Here is a 20,295-nt window from a genome sequence, read left to right on the forward strand (position 1 = left end):
ATTCTGAGAAATCAATACCCAGAAAAATGAACCTCTTCTCAGAATAAATACCCTTCTCCTTTTAAATAGAATATCCCCTTTCTTCCACATTTCCATTCAACCTCTAACTCTTTACTGAATCCTTCACTTAGTTACAGTTACAGCCAAACATAACCTATAACTTATTCCTTTTCAGCTACTTCCTTCATCCCAGATGTGCACACAATCTCTCTCACTTTTATTTTTTATTTTTAAAAAATTTTATTGAAGTATAGTTGATTTACAATGTTGTGATAACTTCTGCTGTACAGCAAAGTGATTCAGTTTTACACATATATATTCTTTTTCATATCCTTTTCCATTATGGTTTATCACAGGATATTTAATATAGTTCCCTGTACTATACAGTAGGACCTTGTTTTATTAATCCTTCCTATATATAATATAATAGTTTGCATAATCTCTTTTTAAAATTCAAGCTCTTGAAACCCACTTTATACCAAATGAGCTAATTAATGTACAATCAGATCTTTCTTGGCCCCACTTAAAATATCTCGTTCTCTCTTTCTACTTCACAGAAACCAAATTAACTGAAGCTATACAATTTCATACAATTTATCATATGATATTCTCTCAGGATAATCTCACCCAAACCCATGGCTCCCAAGGCCATAGCTCTCCCACCTTATTTGCCTTGTTAACTTTCCACTTATTCCTCTGAGCTTAGTGCAGTTCCCTAGGGTAGCTGTTCTTCCACTGACGATCCCCCTGGCCACCAGGTGTAAGCATCCCTTCTGCTCAGTTCTCCATTATTTTGTACTTTAAATGATCAGTGAGAGCTCTTATCACACCTCACTGTGCTTAAGTGTTTACTTGTTCATTTCCCACCTCCAGATTCTGAAATCCTCGAGGACAGAGCTTGTCCTCAACTCTCAATTTCTAGCACTGCAGCCCAAAGCCTGAAAGACAGACAACTAGCACTGAAAGATCCTCTCAATAAAAAGCTCAGAGAATTCTTGGCTCTATTGGTATTTTTATTGTGGGTGTGTCCTCCACATTTTCTTCCACTTCTGTTCTTTTGTTTAATTATCTACAGGTGTTTACATAAAGCCAGGCTCTAGTGATTTTGCCCCAGAACTACTATTCACTTATTCATTGCAAGGCAACTTCCCCACTCTACAACTCTCACCAATTACAAAAGTTGTCTCTCTAGTTGGTTCAGTTTCCATTTTATTGCCCTTCACCAAGGTCTTCAAAGATTTGGGGGGATAATGATGAAAATTTCATAAAAGTTATAATAACATTCAAAATACTATCATGTCTTCTTTTAACATGTCTTCTAGAGAAGATCAGAAGACACTATATGAATGCTAAAAGTTTTCCTTTATGATTTTACTCTACTGTCCAAATTTTCCTTAAATAGGAAGAACTGGGAAATACTGTATTCCCCCAATCCATTACATAACCTAAGGGGAAAAGATTTTGCCACTATCCTCATGAGTTAAAAGCATGTTAGCAATGCTATATGAAACTAACATTAAAAAGATCAATTAAGTACTTACCTGTTTTTTCTTTCTCACAGAACCTTCACGCTTGAACTGAACAAGAGATTTGGTAGAACTTCTTTCTTCAGTGCTTCCTGGAGGCTTTAGGACTCCAGAAGTGATTAACTGGTATCGGTTCTGCTCATATATGTATTCTGATTTCTTATGATCTTGGTAGGCTTTTAGCACTGGCTTTGGGAAATTAAAAGACATGTTAATCTTTTAAATATTAATGTGAACTTGTTCTTCACTACCTTTGGACTCTATCTCTGTTGGAAATTGATCACCTTCCTGGACTAATTTCCTATCTAAGCCACAATCATTATTAGGAGCTATCATCATTGTCCATGGCCTGTTGCTTGACTAAGACTTTTCTACTTGGTTTCCATTAATTCTGCCCTTTAAATACCAATGAATACTTCTAAGGGTGACATTATGACAGAAAGTACACAGAGGCATGAAATCACATACTCACTAATTGTCCAATACAAACCCCCACCATTCACTACAATAGTTACCGTGGGATCATACAGCACTCCCACTCTACCCAAAGGTCACTAATCACTTCCCATAGCCATAACTAATTGAAGATCATCACAAAGCCAAACAACCTGACTTTTAAAATGGGCAGAGAATCTGAATAGGCATACTTCCAAAGAGGAAATGCATCTCTAATCATCAGGAAAGTGCAAATCAAAACCACAATGAGATATCACCTCACACCTGTCAGAATGGCTATCATCAAAAATAACACAAATAACAAATGTGGGCGAGGATGTGGAGAAAAGGGAACTTTTGCACATTGTTAGTGGGAATGTAAATTGGTACAGCCACTATAGAAAACAGTATGGAGTTTCCTCAAAAAATTTTAAAAAAAGAACTACCATATGACCCAGCAATTACACTCCTGGGTATTTATCTGAAGAAAACAAATACACTAATTCAAAAAGATATACACACTCCATGTTCACTGCAGCATTATTTACAATTGCCAAGATATGGAAGCAACCTAAGAGCCCATCAATAGATGAATGGATAAAGAAGATGTCTTATATATATACAGTGGACTATTATTCAGCCATTAAAAAGAACAGAATTTTGCCATTTGCAGCAACATGGATGAACCTGGAGGGTATTATGTTAAGTGAAATAAGTGAGACATATGTTACCACTTATATGTAGAATTAAAAAATAAAACACACTAGTGAATATAACAAAAGAAGTAGACTCACAGATATAGAGTGGTTACCAGTGGTGAGAGGGAAGGGAGGAGGGGCAAGATAGGGGTAAGGGATGAAGAAATACAAACTACTATGTATAAAATAAATAAGCTACAAGGATATATTGTTCAGCACAAGGAATATAGCCAATATTTTATAATAACTTTAAATGGAGTATAATCTATAAAAATATTGACTCACTATGCTGTACACCTGAAACTAATAAAATATTGTAAATCAACTATACTTCAATAAAAAAAGATCAAGGAAAAAAAAGTACTAGATGAAAATATAAGAGGTGAATTTTACAACACTGTTAAGAAAGTCTATCTCTATGCTAAGTTAAGACAGAGAAAGACAAATATTGCATGATATCACTTATATGTGGAATCCAAAAAATACAACAAGCTAGTGAATATAATAAAAAAGAAGCATACTCAGATATAGAGAACAAACTAGTGGTTACCAGTGGGGGGTAGGAGCAATATTATAGGGGTTGGGGAGTGGGAGGTATAAACTATTGGGTGTAAGATAGGCTACAAGAATGTATTTTGCAAAGCAGAGAATACAGCTAATATTTTATAATAACTGTAAATAGATTGTAACCTTCAGTAAGACAAACTTCCAATTATAAGATAAATAAGTACTAGGGATGTAAGGTACAAGATGATAAATATAATTAACATTGCTGTATATTACATATGAAAGTTGTTAAAAGAGTAAATCCTAAGAGTTCTCATTACAAGGAAAATTTTTTCTATTACTTTTATTTTGTATCTATACAAAATGATGGTTGTTCACTAAACTTATCATGATAAACATTTCATGATGCATGTAAGTCACATCACTATGTTGTACATGTTAAACTTATACAGTGCTTTATGTCAATTATATCTCAATAAAACTGGGGAAAAAAAGACAACCAGCTTCTATATGCCAATTTAATGAAAGAACACTACACCTGCTACGGAAGTACTCATGCCCCCAGAAAATCAAACTTAAGACTCTAGACCTAACTACCAACATATAGGAAATACAAGAACCAGAGAAATATAGGTTAGCTACCACAGTGGGGATACAGTCAACAAAATTAGACTGTGGAACTATATAGAAAAATAACCAAATTTTGCTCATTAAAATTTTTTCCTAAGAAAAAATAAAAGAGTTGATGGGGAACTTACAGACCTAGAGACTTAAGAGAAACATCAACCAGCTAGTGCATGGATCTTATTTTGATCTAAATTTTAACAAGGATGCTGCAAACAAAATTATTATAAGACAATCAGGGAAATGTGAATTTTTTTAACAGTTTAAATTATTTTAACAGCTCTCTTGAGATATAATAGACATACATTAAGCTGTATGTATTTAAAGTGTACAATTTGATGTGCTGATATATATATATATATATATATATATATATGAAACAGTCAAGATAATGAACAGAACCCAACCATGAGCCTTTTCAGGTTCCTTTCCAATACTCCTCCCTAGGCAAATACTGATCTGTTTTCTATCACCATACATTAGTTTGCATTTTCCAGCCCTTTATATAAATGTAATAAAATAGTATGTATTTTTTTTGCCCACCATCTTTCAGCATAATTATGCTGAGATTCCTCTATGTTGTTTCATGTATCCATAATTCACTTATTTTTAAGGCTGAGTAGTATCCTATAGTGTAGAAACACCACAATTTATTCATTCACCACTTGATGGACATGGTGGTCGTTTCCACTTTTGGGCTTTTAAAGACAAAGTTGTTGGAGGGGGATCAAGATGGCGGAGTAGGAGGACATGGAGCTTACCTCCCCCCACAAACACATCAAAAATACATCTACATGTGGAACAAGTCTCACAGAAAACCAACGGGAAACTGGCAGAAGAACTCCTATACAACCAAAGCTTCAACAAACTTCTCCACGCAACTGGGTAGGAAGGGGGGAAAGGTGTCGAGACGGAACTGGCGCCCCTGGGAGGGATCCGTAAAGGAGAGAAGGTCCACAAGGGCACACCCTTGCCCTGGAGAAGCCCCTTACTTGCCGGGAGGTCTGCTGGGACAGATATAGGGGCTGGAAAAGCCTAAATTCTACTCCCGAGGAGGGTGGGCATGCTGGCTTGCTAATAATCAGGGCAGAGAGAGACCAGTGCTGGCGGCTGCTGCCACACCTCACTTCCCAGTTCAAGGTGCACACCAGATGGGGCCACAAATACTCACAGAGGCAAAGTGCCAAATCTTGGACCAACAGGCCCTGGGAGAGGACTCAATCTACTTGCAGGGAGACAGGCTGGAGGGCCTGGGGTGTGGATCGGACCGAACCTTGGAGCCCATTGTCAGCATGCATACTAAGTGGTGCCACAGAAACTCACAGTAGCTGGGCGCTGAGTCTCTGGTGGACGGGCCCTGGGCAGGAGTACACAGCTGTTTTTTTGTGTCTGGTAGGAGCGCTCCGGCCCCGCCCACTCTACACTGCAGCTTGGAGCTGGATCTGCAGCTGACAGGTCCTAGGAGAGGTTGGCCACAGAGGCAGCCCGGGTTTCAGGTGGCAGCACGACCACCTAGATTCCTGCAGCCACAGCACCCCGGCCCTAGCCCCAGCCCACTCCACAGCACAGCCTAGCAGTAGGTCTGGGACAAACACACGGAGAAAGAGATGTGACCATGGGCTGCTTCTGGATGGAACCATGGCCACCTGCACAGGCAGTCCATAGGGTTACTGTGACCACATGGACCTCACTTGCTTTAGCAATCACCTCCTGTGGGGCAGGGCATGCACTTGTCGATGAAAAATTAATCAGTCGATCTAAGAAAGAAATGGAAAATTTTATTCAAGCCAAATTTGAGGATTACAGTCAGGAAAGAGCACCCCAGAAAGCTCTGAGAACTGTTCCACCTGTTAGAAGTCAAGGCACAGTTATATAAATTTTTTTGAGAAAGAAGGCTACACATCAAATGACATTTTATTGGCAGTTTAAATGATCCAGTTCTAAGCATCATTGTGGTGGGTCATGTGACCCTCTACAAGATCAAGAAGGAATGTTATCTTTTAAGGAGTTGTCTTATTGATGCTGGGAGAATGTTGCTCTTTAAGGCTGAGCAGGTATTCCTGCTGATGGGGAAGGTTTTGTTGATGCATAATGCAGAAACACAAGCATCGTGGGGGAAGAGAGCAGGCCAAAGTGCAGAGAAGAATTTTTATGTTTAAATTTTTCTTGTCTTGCCATAAAATATGAATTTTATTTCACACACTCAAGGGCAATGGATCCTGATCAAACCCAACCCTCAGGGCTTCTACTCCAACAACTGGGGAGCAGACCCTGCCCCAACAGGGCTGTGACAGCCATGGAGCAAAGAGGAGGTCTCATCTGACATCCAGCACAGGCTCTGGAGACCACAACATCAATCACACCTACTATCAAGGGATAATGGCCAGCACACTATGAGGGAAGATGTGGCTGTCATTCATACCAAACTCAGCCACTGCACCAAAAATACTGGACTCACACAGTCTACACAGGGTCACTCCCACTTAAAAATATCCCTTCATACACCACAGTAGATAACTGCTTCTCCTGAATTCATAGAGACAGAGAAAGTTTAAGTAAAATGAAAAGGCAGAGGAACTACTCCCAATTAGAAGAACAAGAGAAATCTCCTGAAAGAACAAATAATGAAACAGACCTCACCAGACTGTTAGACCACAAGTTCAAAAAGGAGATAATAAAAATGCTAAAAGAATTAAGAAAGATGATTGATAGAAATGCAGATCACTGTAACAAGGAACTGGAAACTGTAAAGACAAACCAATCAAAATTAGACAACTCAATTGGTGAAATAAAAACCAATCTAGAAGCAATAAATAGCACACTAAATAACAAAGAAGAATGAATAAGTGACCTGGAAGATAGAATAATGGAAATCACCCAATCAGAACAGCAGACAGAAATAAAAATGAAAAAAAAAAGAAAGCAACATGTGAGATATAGAGAGTGATATGAAGGATGCCAACCTAAGCATAATAGGGGTTCCAGAAGGAGAAGAGAGAGAAAAGAAGATCAAAAATGTATTTGCAGAATTTATGACTGAAAACTTCCCAAACCTAAAGAAGGAAACAGATATCCAGGTACAGAAAGAACAGAGGGTCCTATACAAGATAAACCCAAACAGATCCCCACCAAGACATATCATAATTAAAATGGTGAGAATTAAAGATAAAGATAGGATTCTAAAGGCAGTTACAAGGGAAGCCATTTACCACAAACCCACAGATAACTTAATACTCAACCGTGAAAAGCTGAAAGGCTTTCTGCTAAATTCAGGAACAAGACGAGGATGCCCATTCTCACCACTTCTGTCACAGTATTGGAAGTCCTAGCCACAGCAATCAGACAAGAAAAAGAAATAAAAGGTATCCAAATTGGAAGGAAAGAGGTAAAACTGTCACTCTTTGCAGATGACATGATACGCAATAGAGAGAACCCTAAAATCTCCATACAAAAACTATTAGTGCTAACAAATAAATTCAGCAAGGTAGAAGGATACAAGATTAACATACAGAAATCTGTTGCATTTCTTTACACTAATAATGAAATATCAGAAAGAGAAAGTAAGAAAACAATCCTGTTTAAAACTGCATCAAAAAAATAAAATCCCTAGGAATAAACTTAACTAAGGAGGTGAAAGACCTATATACTAAAAACTATAAAACATTCATAAAGGAAATGGAAAGATATCCCATGCTCTTGGATTGGAAGAATTAATATTGTTAAAATGGCCATACTACCCAAAACAATCTACAGATTTAATGTGATCCCTATCAAAATACCCATGACATTTTTCACAGAACTAGAACAAATAATCATAAAATTTATATGGAAACACAAAAGACTGAGAATTGCCAAAGCAATCCTGAGGAGAAAGAACAAATCTGGAGACAACACCCTTCCAGACTTCAGACAATATTACAAAGCTACAGTATAAAAAACAATGTGGCACTGGCACAAAAACAGACATATAGATCAATGGAAAAGAAATAAACCTACCAAATAAACCTATGGTCAATTAATCTATGACAAAGGAGGCAAGAATATACAATGAAGAAAAGACAGTCTCTTCAACAAATAGTGTTGGGAAAGCTGGACAGCTACATGTAAATCAATGAAATTAGAACACTCCCTCACACTATATACAAAAATAAACTCGAAATGGTTTAAAGACCTAAATATAAGACATGATACCATAAAACACCTAGGAGAGAACATAGGCCAAACATTCTCTGACATAAATCTTAGCAATGTTTTCTTAGATTAGTCTCACAAGGCAAAATGAATAAAAGCAAAAATAAACAAATTGGACCTAATCAAACTTAAAAGCTTTTGCACAGCAAAGGAAACCACAAACAAAATGAAAAAACAACCTATAGAATAGGAGAAAATATTTGCAAATAATATCCAAAATATACAAACAGCTCATAAAGCTTAATATTGAAAAACCAAACAACCAAATCAAAACATGGGCAGAAGACCTAAATAGACACTTCTCCAAAGAAGACATACAGATGGCCAACAGGCATATGAAAAGATGCTCAACATCACTAATTATTAGAGAAATGCTTATCAAAACCACAATAAGGTATCACCTCACACCAGTAAGAATGGCTATCATCAAAAAGCCTACAACTACATGAGTAGCTGTACTCATGGCTATTATTTATTAAAGAAAAAGGGGAAAACAATTAAAATTAACAAAGGGAAAAGGTGTATGGGACAAAGTCTGGGGGAAACCAAGCAACTTTTCATGGGCACTCTTCCAGTAGAATCCATATTTGTATAGGCTTATATCTGGACTCTCTATTATGTTCCATCAGTCTATTTGTCTATCTTGACACCAATACTACAATGTCTTAATTATTGTAGCTTAATAGTAAGTACTGAAATCAGGAGCATTAGACTTTAAACTTTGATCTTCTCTTTCAAAGTTGTTTTGGTTGTTCTAAGTCCTTTGCATTTTTCTGTGAATTTTAGAATCAGCTTGTCAATTTCTACCAAAAAGGAGAAATACTGCTGGGACTTTGATTGGAATTGCATTAAATTTATAGATCAATTTGAGGAGGACTGACATCTTGAAAATATTGAGTCTTCTAAACTACAAACACAGTATCATTCTTCATTTAGAGCTTCTTTAATTTCTGTTATATTTTGTAGTATTCATTCTTCAGGCCTTGCACATTCTCATTAGATTTACCCTCAATTCATACTTTTGTTGCTATTGTAACTAGTATTTTTACTTAATTTCAATTTCAAATTGCTCATACATAGACGTGCAACTAGTTTCTTATACTATCTTGCATTCTGTACCCTTGCTAACCTCATTATCAGTTCTAGTAACTTTTTCATAGCTTTCACTGGATTTTCCAAATAGATGATCATGTTCTTTGTGAAGGAAAATTTTTACTTCTTCCTTTCTAATCTGGGTTCCTTTTATCTCTTTTCCTTACCTTACTGCAATGGCTACCACCTCTAATACATTGTTAAACAGAAATGCTGGGAGCAGACATCCTTATTTGTTCATAATTTTTCACCATTAAGTCTGAGGTTAGGTGTAGGTTGTTCATGGATGACCCTTACTCACTTGAGGAAGGTCTCTTCTACTCCTAATTTGCTGAGAGTTTTATCAGGAATGGGTGGTGGATTTTGTCAAAGGATTTATCTACATCTATTGATATAATTATATGTTTTCTTTTCAGTGGGGTAATATGGTGAATTACAGTGATTGCTTTTTAAATGGTTAATTCCCTACATTCCTGAGATAAATCCCACTGGCAATGATATATTATATAGTTGGGTTCAAATTCCCGAAATTTTGTTTATAGTTTTTTTTAAATAACAATATTAACTACCATTTATTGAGCTTCTTCTATGTGACAAAACTTTAACACCCATTAATCTTTACAGCAAATGTGTTAGAAGAGTACTATTATTTGAATATTATTTTATTTTTTATTGAGACATAATTGATATATAACATTATATTAGTTTGTGTACAACATATGTATATGTTGCAAAATGATCACCACAATAAATCTAGTTAACATCCATCATCACACATAGTTACACTTTTTTTCTTCTTTTTTTTTTTTTTTGCAGTACGCAGGCCTCTCACTGTTGTGGCCTCTCCCATTGCGGAGCACAGGCTCTGGACGCGCAGGCTCAGCGGCCATGGCTCATGGGCCCAGCCGCTCCGCAGCATGTGGGGTCTTCCCTGACCGGGGCACAAACCCGTGTCCCCTGCATCAGCAGGCGGACTCTCAACCACTGCGCCACCAGGGAAGCCCCACTTTTTTTCTTATAATAAGAATTTTTAAGATATTCTCTCTTAGCAACCTTAAAATATACAATAGAGTATTATTAACTATAGTCAGCATGCTGTACATTATATCCCCAGGACCTCATTTATTTTATAACTGGAAGTTTGTACTTTTTGACCCCCTTCACCCATTTCATCCACCCCACCCCCTCAACCCATTCTCTGGCAAACACCTACCTGTTCTCTGATTCTATGAGTTCAGTTTTCATTTTCTTTAGATTCCACATGTGAGATCATACAGTATTCGTCTTTCTTTGTCTGACTTATTTCACCTAGCATAATGCCTTCAAGGTCCATCCACGTTGTTGCAAATGGCAAGATTTCCTTCTTTTTATGGCTGAATAATATTCTATTGTGTGTATATATACTACATTTTCTTTATCTGTTTTTACACTGGTGGACACATAGGTTGCTTCCATGTCTTGGGTATTGTAAATAATGCTGTAATGAATATGGGGTGCAATTATACGTATCTATAAGTACCTTTTTGAGCTAGTATTTTTATTTCTTTCAGATAAATGCCCAGAAGTATGACTGCTGGATCACATTTTTAATTTTTTCAGGAAACTTCATATTGTTTTCCATAGTGACTGCACCAATTTATATACATTCCTATCAACAGTACACAAGGATTCCCTTTTCTCCACATCCTTGCAAACATTTCCTATTTCTTGTCTTTTTGATAATAGCCTTTCTAACAGGTGTGAGGCGATACCTCATTGTGGTTATGATTCACATTTCCCTGATGATCAGTGAGGTTGAGCACATTTTCATGAATCTGTTGGCCATCTGTATGTCTTCTTTGGAAAAACGTCTATTCAGGTCCTCTGCCCATCTTTAAGTTTTTTTTTTTTTTAAACATCCTTGCTTTCCTTTTTTTTAAAAAAAATTATTTATTTATTTACTTTTGGCTGTGTTGGGTCTTTGTTTCTGTGTGTGGGCTTTCTCTAGTTGCGGTGAGCGGGGGCCACTCTTCATCGCGGTGCGTGGGCCTCTCACTGTCGCGGCCTCTCTTGTTGCGGAGCACAGGCTCCAGATGCGCAGGCTCAGTAGTTGTGGCTCATGGGCCCAGTTGCTCCGCGGCATGTGGGATCTTCCCAGACCAGGGCTCGAACCCGTGTCCCCTGCATTGGCAGGCAGATTCTCAACCACTGCGCCACCAGGGAAGCCCCATCTTTAAAATTTGATTGTTTTATGAGTTGTATGAGTTCCTTATATATTTTGGATTATAACCTCATATCCGATATATGATTTGCAAATAGTTTCTTCCAGAGGTTGCCTTTTCATTTTGTTGAAGGTTTACTTTGTTGTGCAGAAGCCTTTTAGTTTTATGTAGTCCCGCTTGTTTATTTTGCTTTTGTTACCTTTGCTTTTGTTGTTTTTAATAAATTTTAAAATATTTTATTGAAGTATAGTTAATTTACAATATTGTGTTAGATTCAGGCATACATCACAGTGATTCAGTTATACATTGAGCATAGTTCTCTGTGCTATACGGTAGGCCCTTGTTGGTTATCTACCTTATATATAGTAGTGTGTACATGTTAATACCAACCTCTCAATTTAGCCCTCCCCCGACCACCACCCCCCCCTTTCCCCTTTGGTAACCATGAATTTGTTTTATGTCTGTGAGTCTCTTTCTCTTTTGGAAATAAGTTCATTTGTGTGTGTGTATATATATATATACACTCTCTCTCTCTCTCTCTCTCTCTCTCTCTCTCTATATATATATATATATATAGAGAGAGAGAGAGAGAGAGTCCACATATATATATATATATATATCTATATATATATATATAGAGAGAGAGAGAGAGTCCACATATAAGGCATATTATATGATATTCATCTTTGGCTTACTTCACTTAGTGTGATAATCTCTAGGTCCATCCATGTTGCTGCAAATGGCATTATTTCATTATTTTTTATGGCTGAGTAATATACCATTGTATATATGTACCACATCTTCTTTATCCATTCATCTGTTGATGGACATTTAGGTAGATTCCATGTCTTGGCTATTGTAAATAGTGCTGCAATGAACACTGGGATGCATGTATTTTTTCAAATGATGGTTTTCTCCAGTTATATGTCCAGGAGTGGGGCTGCAGGATCATATGGTAGCTTTATTTTTAGTTTTTTAAGGAACCTCCATGCTGTTCTCCATAGGAGTTGTACCAATTTACATTCCCAGCACCATTTATTGAAGAGACTCTTTTTCCTCTATTGTATAGTCTTGCCTCCTTTGTTGTAGGTTAATTGACCATAGGTGTATGGGTTTAGTTCTGTGAAAGATGCCATTGGTGATTGGATAGGGATTGCATTAAATCTGTAGATTGCATTGGGTAGTGTAGTCATTTTGACAATATTGATTCTTCCCAAGAACATGGTATATCTTTCCATCTGTTTATGTCATCTTTGATTTCTTTCATCAGCATCTTATAGTTTTTGGAGTACCGGTCTTTTGCTTCCTTTGGTAGGTTTATTCCTAGGTATTTTATTATTTTTGATGCGATGGTAAATGGGATTGTTTCCTTAATTTCTCTTTCTGGTCTTTCATTGTTGGTATATATAAATGCAACAGATTTCTGTATATTAATTTTTGTTACCTTTGCTTTTGATGTCAAATCCAAAAAATCATTGCCAAGACTGATCTCAAGAAGCTTACAACCTATGTTTTCTTCTAGAAGTTTTATAGTTTCAGGTCTTCTGTTCCAATGTTTAATTCATTTTCAGTTAGCTTTTGTGTATGGTGTAAGTTAGTGGTCCAGTTTTGTTTTTCCATGTGACTGTTCAGTTTTCCCAATACCATTTATTGAAAAGACTGTCCTTTCTCCATTGTATATTCCTGGCTCCTTTGTCATAAATTAATTGACCATATATGTATGGATTTATTTCTGGAATCTTTATTTTGTTTCATTGATCTATGTGTCTGTTTTATGCCAACTCCATCCTGCTTTGATTACTATAGCTTTGCAATATAGTTTGAAATCAGGACACATGATACCTCCCACTTTGTTCTTCTTTCTCAAAATTGCTTTGGCTATTCAAGATCTTTCATGGTTCCTTCTCAAGATTGCTTTGGCTATTTGGGATCTTTTGTGGTTTCATACAATTTTAGGATTGTTTGTTCCACTCCTGTGAAAAATATCATTGGAATTCTTAGAGAGATTTCATTGAATCTGTAGATTGTTTTGGGTAGTATCAGCATTTTAGCAACATTAATTATTCCAATCCATGAGCACAGAATTTCTTTCCGTTTATGTCTTCTTTGATTTCTTTTGTCAACATCTTAGAGTTTTCAGTATACAGGTATTTTCACCTCCTTGGTTATGTTTATTCCTAGGTATTTCCTGCTTTTTCATGCAACTGTAAATGGGATTGTTTTCTTAATTTCTCTTTCTGATAGTTCATTATTAGTGTATAGAAATGTAACAGATTTCTGTATTTTGACTTTGTTTTCTGCACATTTACTGAATTTATTTATGAGTTCTAATAGCTTTTTGGTGATCTCTTTAGGGTTCTCTATAAGTAGCATCATGTCATTCACAAAGAGCAACAGTTTTACTTCTTCCTTTCCAATTTGGATGCCTTTTATCTCTTTTTCTTGCCTTTTATCTCTTTTTTCTTGTCTTATCCTAGTGCTGTGGCTAGGCTTTTTTAATACTATGTTGAATGAAAGTGTTGAGAGTGGGCATTCTTGTCTTATTCCTGATCTTAGAGGAAAAGCTTTCAGCTTTTCACTGTTGAGTATTATGTTAGTGATATACTAACATAATACTATGTTATATTTGGGTTTGTCATATATGGCCTTTATTATGTTGTTGTATGTCCCCTCTTAATCCACTTTGTTGAGAATTTTTATCATAAATGGATGTTGAATTTTATCAAAAGCTTTTTCTGCATCTATCAAGAGGATCATATGATTTTTATCCTTTGTTTTGTCGAAGTGGTGTATCATGCTGATTGATTTGTGGATATTGAACCATCCTTGCTTCCCTGGAACAAATCCCACTTGATCATGGTGTAAGCTCCTTTTAAGGTATTATTGAGTTCTGTTTGTTAATATTTTGTTGAGGATTTCTGCATCTATGTTTGTCAGGGATATTGGCCTGCAATTTTCTTTTCTTGTGGTATCCTTGTCTAGTTTTGGCTTCAGGATAATGCTGGCCTTATTAAATGAATTTGGAGGAGTTCCCTCCTCTTTTGTCGAAGAGTTTGAGAAGGATTGGTTTTAATTTTTAATGTTTGGTAAAATTCACCAGTGAAGCCATCTGGTCCTGGACTTTTGTTGGTTGGGAGGTTTTTGATGACTGATTCAATCTCCTTACTGTAATCAGTTTGTTCAAATTTTCTATTTCTTCATGATTCAATCTTGGTTGGTTGTACGTTGCTAGGAATGTATCCATTTCTTTTAGGTTGTCCAATTTATTGGCACATATTTGTTCATAGCAGTCTCTTATGATCCTTCATATTTTGTGGTATCAGTTGCAACATCTAAAATTTCATTTCTGATTTTATTTGAGTCCTCTTTCTTTTTTTTCCTTGGTAAGTCTAGCTAAACTTTTGTCTATTTTGTTTATCTTTCAAAGAAACAGCTCTTAGTTTCATTGAATTTCATTGATCTTTTCTATTGTTCTTTCAGTGTCTATCTCCTTTATTTCCATTCTGATCTTTGTTATTTTCTTTTTTCTATTCATTTTTGGCTTTGATTGTTCTTCCATTTCTAGTTCCTTGAGGTGTAAAGTTAGATTGCTTATTTGAGGTATTTCTTGTTTCTTAATGTAGGCATTTATCCCTATGAAATTCCCTCTTAGAACCACTTTTGCTGCATCCCATAAGTGTTGATATGTTGTATTTCTATTTTCATTTGTCTTAAAGTATTTTTTAATTTGTCTTTTGGTTTCTTCTTTGACCCAATTTTCCTTGACCAAATTTGTGAATTTTCCAATTTTCTTCTTGTAATTGACTTCTAGTCTCATACTACTGTGGTCAGAAAAGATGCTTGATATGATTTCAGTCTTCTTAAATTTATTAAGACTTGTGCTGTTGCCTAACATATAATCCATCCTGGAGAATGTTCCATGTGCACTTGAGAAGAAAGTGTATTCTGTTGCTTTTGCATGGAATTTCTATATACGTCTCTTAAGTCCATTAGTTCAAACTTGTCATTTAAGGGCAATGTTCCCTTATTGATCTTTTAGTCAGGATGATTTTTCCATTGATGAAAGAAGGGTGTTAAAGTCCCCTACTAATATTGTATTGCTGTCTCTTGGTCCCTTTAGATCTGTATTTGCTTTATATATTTAGGTGCCCCCATATTGGGTGCATATTTACAAACATTATATCCTCTTGTTGGATTGACCCCTATATCATTATATGATGATCTTGTCTCTTATTACAGTCTTTGTCTTAAAGTCTATTTTGTCTGATATAAGTATAGCTACCCCAGCTTTCGTTTGGTTTTATTTGCATGGAATACCTTTTTCATCCCTTCACTTTCAATCTGTGTGTACCCTTACATCTCTAGTGAGTCTCTTGTAGGCAGCATGTAGATGCCTATAAGAAATTTAAAATAGATGGGTCTATTTTAAAAAACCTAGTCAGCTAGTCTGTGTCTTTTGATTGGAGAATTTAGTCTATTTACATTTAAAATAATTATTGATATGTATGTACTTATTGCCATTTTGTAAATTATGTTCTGGCTATTTTATGATTCTTTTGCTCCTTTTTTCTTCTCTTGCTCTCTTCCTTTTAGATTTGATAATATTCTTCAGTAGTTCAGTAGCTTAGATTCTTTTCTCTTTATCTTCTGTGTATCTACTATAGGTTTTTGCTTTGTAGTTACCATGAGACTCACTTTAAAAAATCTTATATTTGTAATGATTTAAGTTGATAATAACTTAAACTTGAATGCATTCTAAAGCTCTCCATTTTATCCCCCCCCCACATTTTATGTTTTTGATGTTATAATTTACATCTTTTTATCTTGTGTATTCATAAAAAATTATGTAAAAATATGTATTTTTGTGTGTGTATTTATCCATTTATATAAAATTGAGCATGGAAAAAAGCAAGAAAGGATGTACATCAGATTGTTGTTAATGATAGATACTATAGAAATGGGGGTCAGAGATTGGAGAATTGAAGGTAAGGAAAAATGTAAAAGAAGAAGAGTGGGAGAGGGAAAGAAAGAGGGAAGAGAAGAAGAGAGAGAGGAGAAGGAAGGTGGGGAGGTGGGCATAGGAGGAGGGGAAAAGAACAAAGAAGGGGAGGGGAGGAGAGGGGAAGGATGGCAATGATAAAAAGAACAAACATAGTATTACTAACTCTGTCAGAACAAATCAAACTACATGTACCTATACACATGAAATTAGTCTCTTGAATACTAAGCTACTCTCTCCATGTGGTAGAAATTTATGTCATTTTCACTTTATTCCTTAGTATTTTTAATATTGCAGAACTACTATATTCATGTGTTTGTTATATTGTTCCAGTCACCTAGTACATAACAAAATGCTCCAAACTTGGTGACTTAAAACAGAACAACAACATTTATTTTGCTTAAAAATCTACCATGTAGGTAGAGCTCAGTGAGGCAGCTCAAGGGCTGGGGACTGTAATCTCTGAAGGCTTGTCCATACACAGTCTGGCAGGTGATAAAGGCTATAGTCTGGGACTCATTCAGGTGACATCTCCGCAGGGAGACCTTTGTAGTCACCCAATCTCAAGTAGCCTGCTGTTTGTCTTGACCACATTCCCTATATTATTTTCTTAACAGCACCTATCATTAGATGACGTTCTTCAGTTTAATTATTTAGGATTACTAGAATGTCAACAGGAATCTGTTCTCCCTTGTTCACTGTTGTATCCCCAGAGCATGACTCAGAGCCTGGCATGTAGTAGGCGTTGAAGTCAATATACATAAATTTATCACACTGATGTCAAATGGAACTACTTTAATCATCGAGGGTTAATTATACACTTTTGCCACATAAAGGTAAACCCGTCAGAAAGAAACAAGTGTAAAAGGTTTAATACTAATTCCATGGGAAAAAAATAGTAGAGAGGCCCCAAAACTCCCCACAATGCATAGTGCAGGCACACTGCTCTCTGGAGAAGAGAGCAGCTGCAGGCAGTGCCATACCCACCTTGCAAATGGAAGTTCAGTGTCAACAACATCTGTTACTTTGCATTTTCTGTTAATCAGAATTGCAATTGGCTGTGTAGTTTTCTTTGCATTTAAGATGTTAATTTGTTTATTAAAATTTTGAATTAATCCCTAGGTAAACCGTTTTTCACATAAAGTAACATTAAAATAAAAATAACAAATGAGCACTATGGACCTTCAAGAATGTTTTCCTCCAGCATGAATCAGTACCTAAATTTGAGAAGCAATGGAATAAGGGTTAACGTCCATAATATATATGTTTTTATTATTTATTTTTTTTAATTCAAATACAGTTGATTTACAATATCATGTTAATTTCAGGTATACAGCACAGTGATTCAGTTACACATATATACATTATATATATATGTTTTTAAAAACCTCAGAAACTGATAGGAAAAAAGCAAACAATCTAATTTTAAAGTAGACAGTGATTATGAACAGAATCCACGAAATAAGTTACATACATGCCAATGAATGAATGAAAATACAATTAACTTCATTAATAAGATGCAAATCACAACAACAATGTGATGCCATTCTAACTTATCAGTCTAGCAAAAATAAGAGAACCGATAGCGTCAGTTTTGGCAAGGATGTAGGTAAGCAGGACCTCTTATACATTGTAAGTGCAAAGGTAAACCTTTCAGCACAGTTGGGCCATAGTTTTCAAAATTAAAATGTACATATTCTATGACCTACAAAATGCCACTTCTGAAAATCCATTTTTATCTGTCCAAAGGCAGTCATTCAATGCAGCATTATCTGCAATAGCAAAATAATAACAACAACAAAATGAAAAGGAAATAACCAGAACTCCTTTTAGGAGAATAATTAATGGGTACTCTATTATGGCACATCCATGCAACAAAACACAGTGCAGCTGTTAGAAAAGATACCTCTGGGGCTTCCCTGGTGGCGCAGTGGTTGAGAATCTGCCTGCCAATGCAGGGGACACGGGTTTGAGCCCTGGTCTGGGAAGATCCCAAATGCTGTGGAGCAACTGGGCCTGTGAGCCACAACTACTGAGCCTGCGCGTCTGGAGCCTGTGCTCCACAACAAGAGAGGCCGCGACAGTGAGAGGCCCGCGCACCGCGATGAAGAGTGGCCCCCACTTGCCACAACTAGAGAAAGCCCTCGCACAGAAATGAAGACCCAACACAGCAAAAATAAATAAATTAATTAATAAACTCCTATCCCCAACATCTTCTATTAAAAAAAAAAAAAAGAAGATACCTCTGTATGCACAAATTGGAAAGACTTCCACATGTTTTAGTGAAATCAGTACTCTGAAGATCAGTATGTACTGTATAATCTTTCTTTAAAGCTATATGTTTATACACAAACACATACATATATATATATATATATATACACATATATTTGAATAAACATATAAAACAGCCTAAAGGCAACCACTAACAACAGGAGTTAACATCTGAAGGTCCGAGTGAGAACTTTCACTTTTTACTTTTTAATGCACTTTCACTGCTCTTTTACATGGATATATAATTATCCAAGGGCATAAATGGATTCTTAAAACTATTTTCAGACATGTACAAAATTTTTCATGACGCTAGGCTTTACTTATTTTTACTTTAAAAATAATAAAATTATGTAATTATATATATTACTCTTACTGAAGTTCCTACTATCAAGTGGTACCCTAGCACCTAAAAGAGCCTTACAGCCTACATAGTTAAGTATCCATATTGTACATAATGCTAGAGAGAATTTATCTGCTAGAAAACTTTGTTCACCACTGCATCCCACCACCTCAAACAGTATTTACAGCTCAATAATTTTGAATAAATAAGTGTGTTTACAATTTCATAAACAAGTCTTAACTTTCAGGTTTTCTTTCCTTCTTTGTTAATTAAGAGTCTAGAAATTACTTCCATCCCCCAAAGCAACATCCTCTGTAGCCAAAAGTGGCTAAAATGCTGGTTTTCAAACTTACCAGAGGCTCTAGTTTTAGAGGCTGCTGTCGTTTTCTTGTCCTCTCCTGAGCTTTTGTAGTGTGCTTAAATGTCAGGAACTGTGTATCAGCTTCATTTTCTGTGGGTGTTACAAAACTCAGTCTTCCCTTTGCTTTTATACTGTTCAGTCTTGTAAGTGCAGGGTTTTCCATCAGCTCTCCAATACTTTCCAGGTCCAACTCATTGTCTGAGGCACGAAAAGCCATCTTCACTCCTGCAGAGGGGTTAGGGTCAAGAAAAGAAAAATGAAAAGTAGAGCAAAAGGATTGGGGAAGTAGGACTAAGTGGAGGGGTTTTAAGAACCACGGAGAGCTGAATTTGCTTATCCCCAAAGAAAACCTATCAAAGTTACCCCATTCTTCCCAAACTGAGGACCTAAACCAGAGGAATGAAAATTCGGAACTATGCCTAGCCTTCTAGAAGCCCCGTAGCTGGGGTGGGACCCAGGAATTTGCATTTCTAATAACTTCCTGGGTGATGCTGTTGGCTGCCTCTGATTTGGGGACCACAATGGTCCAGATTTGGAAGGATGAAGAGAAATGCCATCATACTGAGATCGTTTCTCACACTTGAGTATGCAAAATATTTCTGGGGGTGGGGGTAGTGTTCAAAATGCAGGTAATTCTAATGCAGGTAATCTGAGATATATAGCCTAGGTACTCACAGAGAAACCAAATAAAGGGAAAAAAGAGTTGAAGGCTAAAGCATAAAACAGCGCTTCTGGAGATTTTATGTGGATGAGAATCACTTGAAGAGCTTGTGAAAAGGCAGATTCTGATTCATAAGCAAGGTCCCAGAACACTAGAACTATGAGCCTTTTGTAGCGGTCTTGTACCCTCACCACCTCACACTCCGGTCCCACCAGATGGGTGGAAATACTTTCCTTAAAAACAGTATTACAACACACGAGGTCTTGAACCAGGTGTCAGCAGCCCCAGGTTTTAGTCTAGATCAGCACTCGCCAACCAAAATATAATGCAAATCTCCTATGCAATTTAAAATTTTCAAGTAACCACATTCAAAAACAAAAAAAGAA

The 20,295-nt window shown here is 36.3% G+C and overlaps 1 protein-coding gene across 1 annotated transcript in view; it reads right to left on the bottom strand.

The window, feature by feature from the left end:
- Window positions 1-19,465, bottom strand: part of DNAH6 (dynein axonemal heavy chain 6) — a 294,154-nt gene extending 274,689 nt beyond the window's left edge. The window contains exons 1-2 of the mRNA XM_022556141.3: window positions 19,241-19,465; window positions 1,542-1,715 (exon numbers count right to left, since the gene is read on the bottom strand). Of these exons, the coding sequence (XP_022411849.2) occupies window positions 1,542-1,715; window positions 19,241-19,465 (399 nt within the window). The remainder of the gene's footprint in view (window positions 1-1,541; window positions 1,716-19,240) is intronic.
- Between the last annotated feature and the right edge of the window lie 830 nt (window positions 19,466-20,295).

Source organism: Delphinapterus leucas, chromosome 13 (genome assembly GCF_059928025.1).
Source record: "Delphinapterus leucas isolate spDelLeu-1000000601 "Yukka" chromosome 13, BTC_Dleu_Yukka2, whole genome shotgun sequence".
In the NCBI taxonomy this organism is placed as follows: domain Eukaryota; kingdom Metazoa; phylum Chordata; class Mammalia; order Artiodactyla; family Monodontidae; genus Delphinapterus; species Delphinapterus leucas.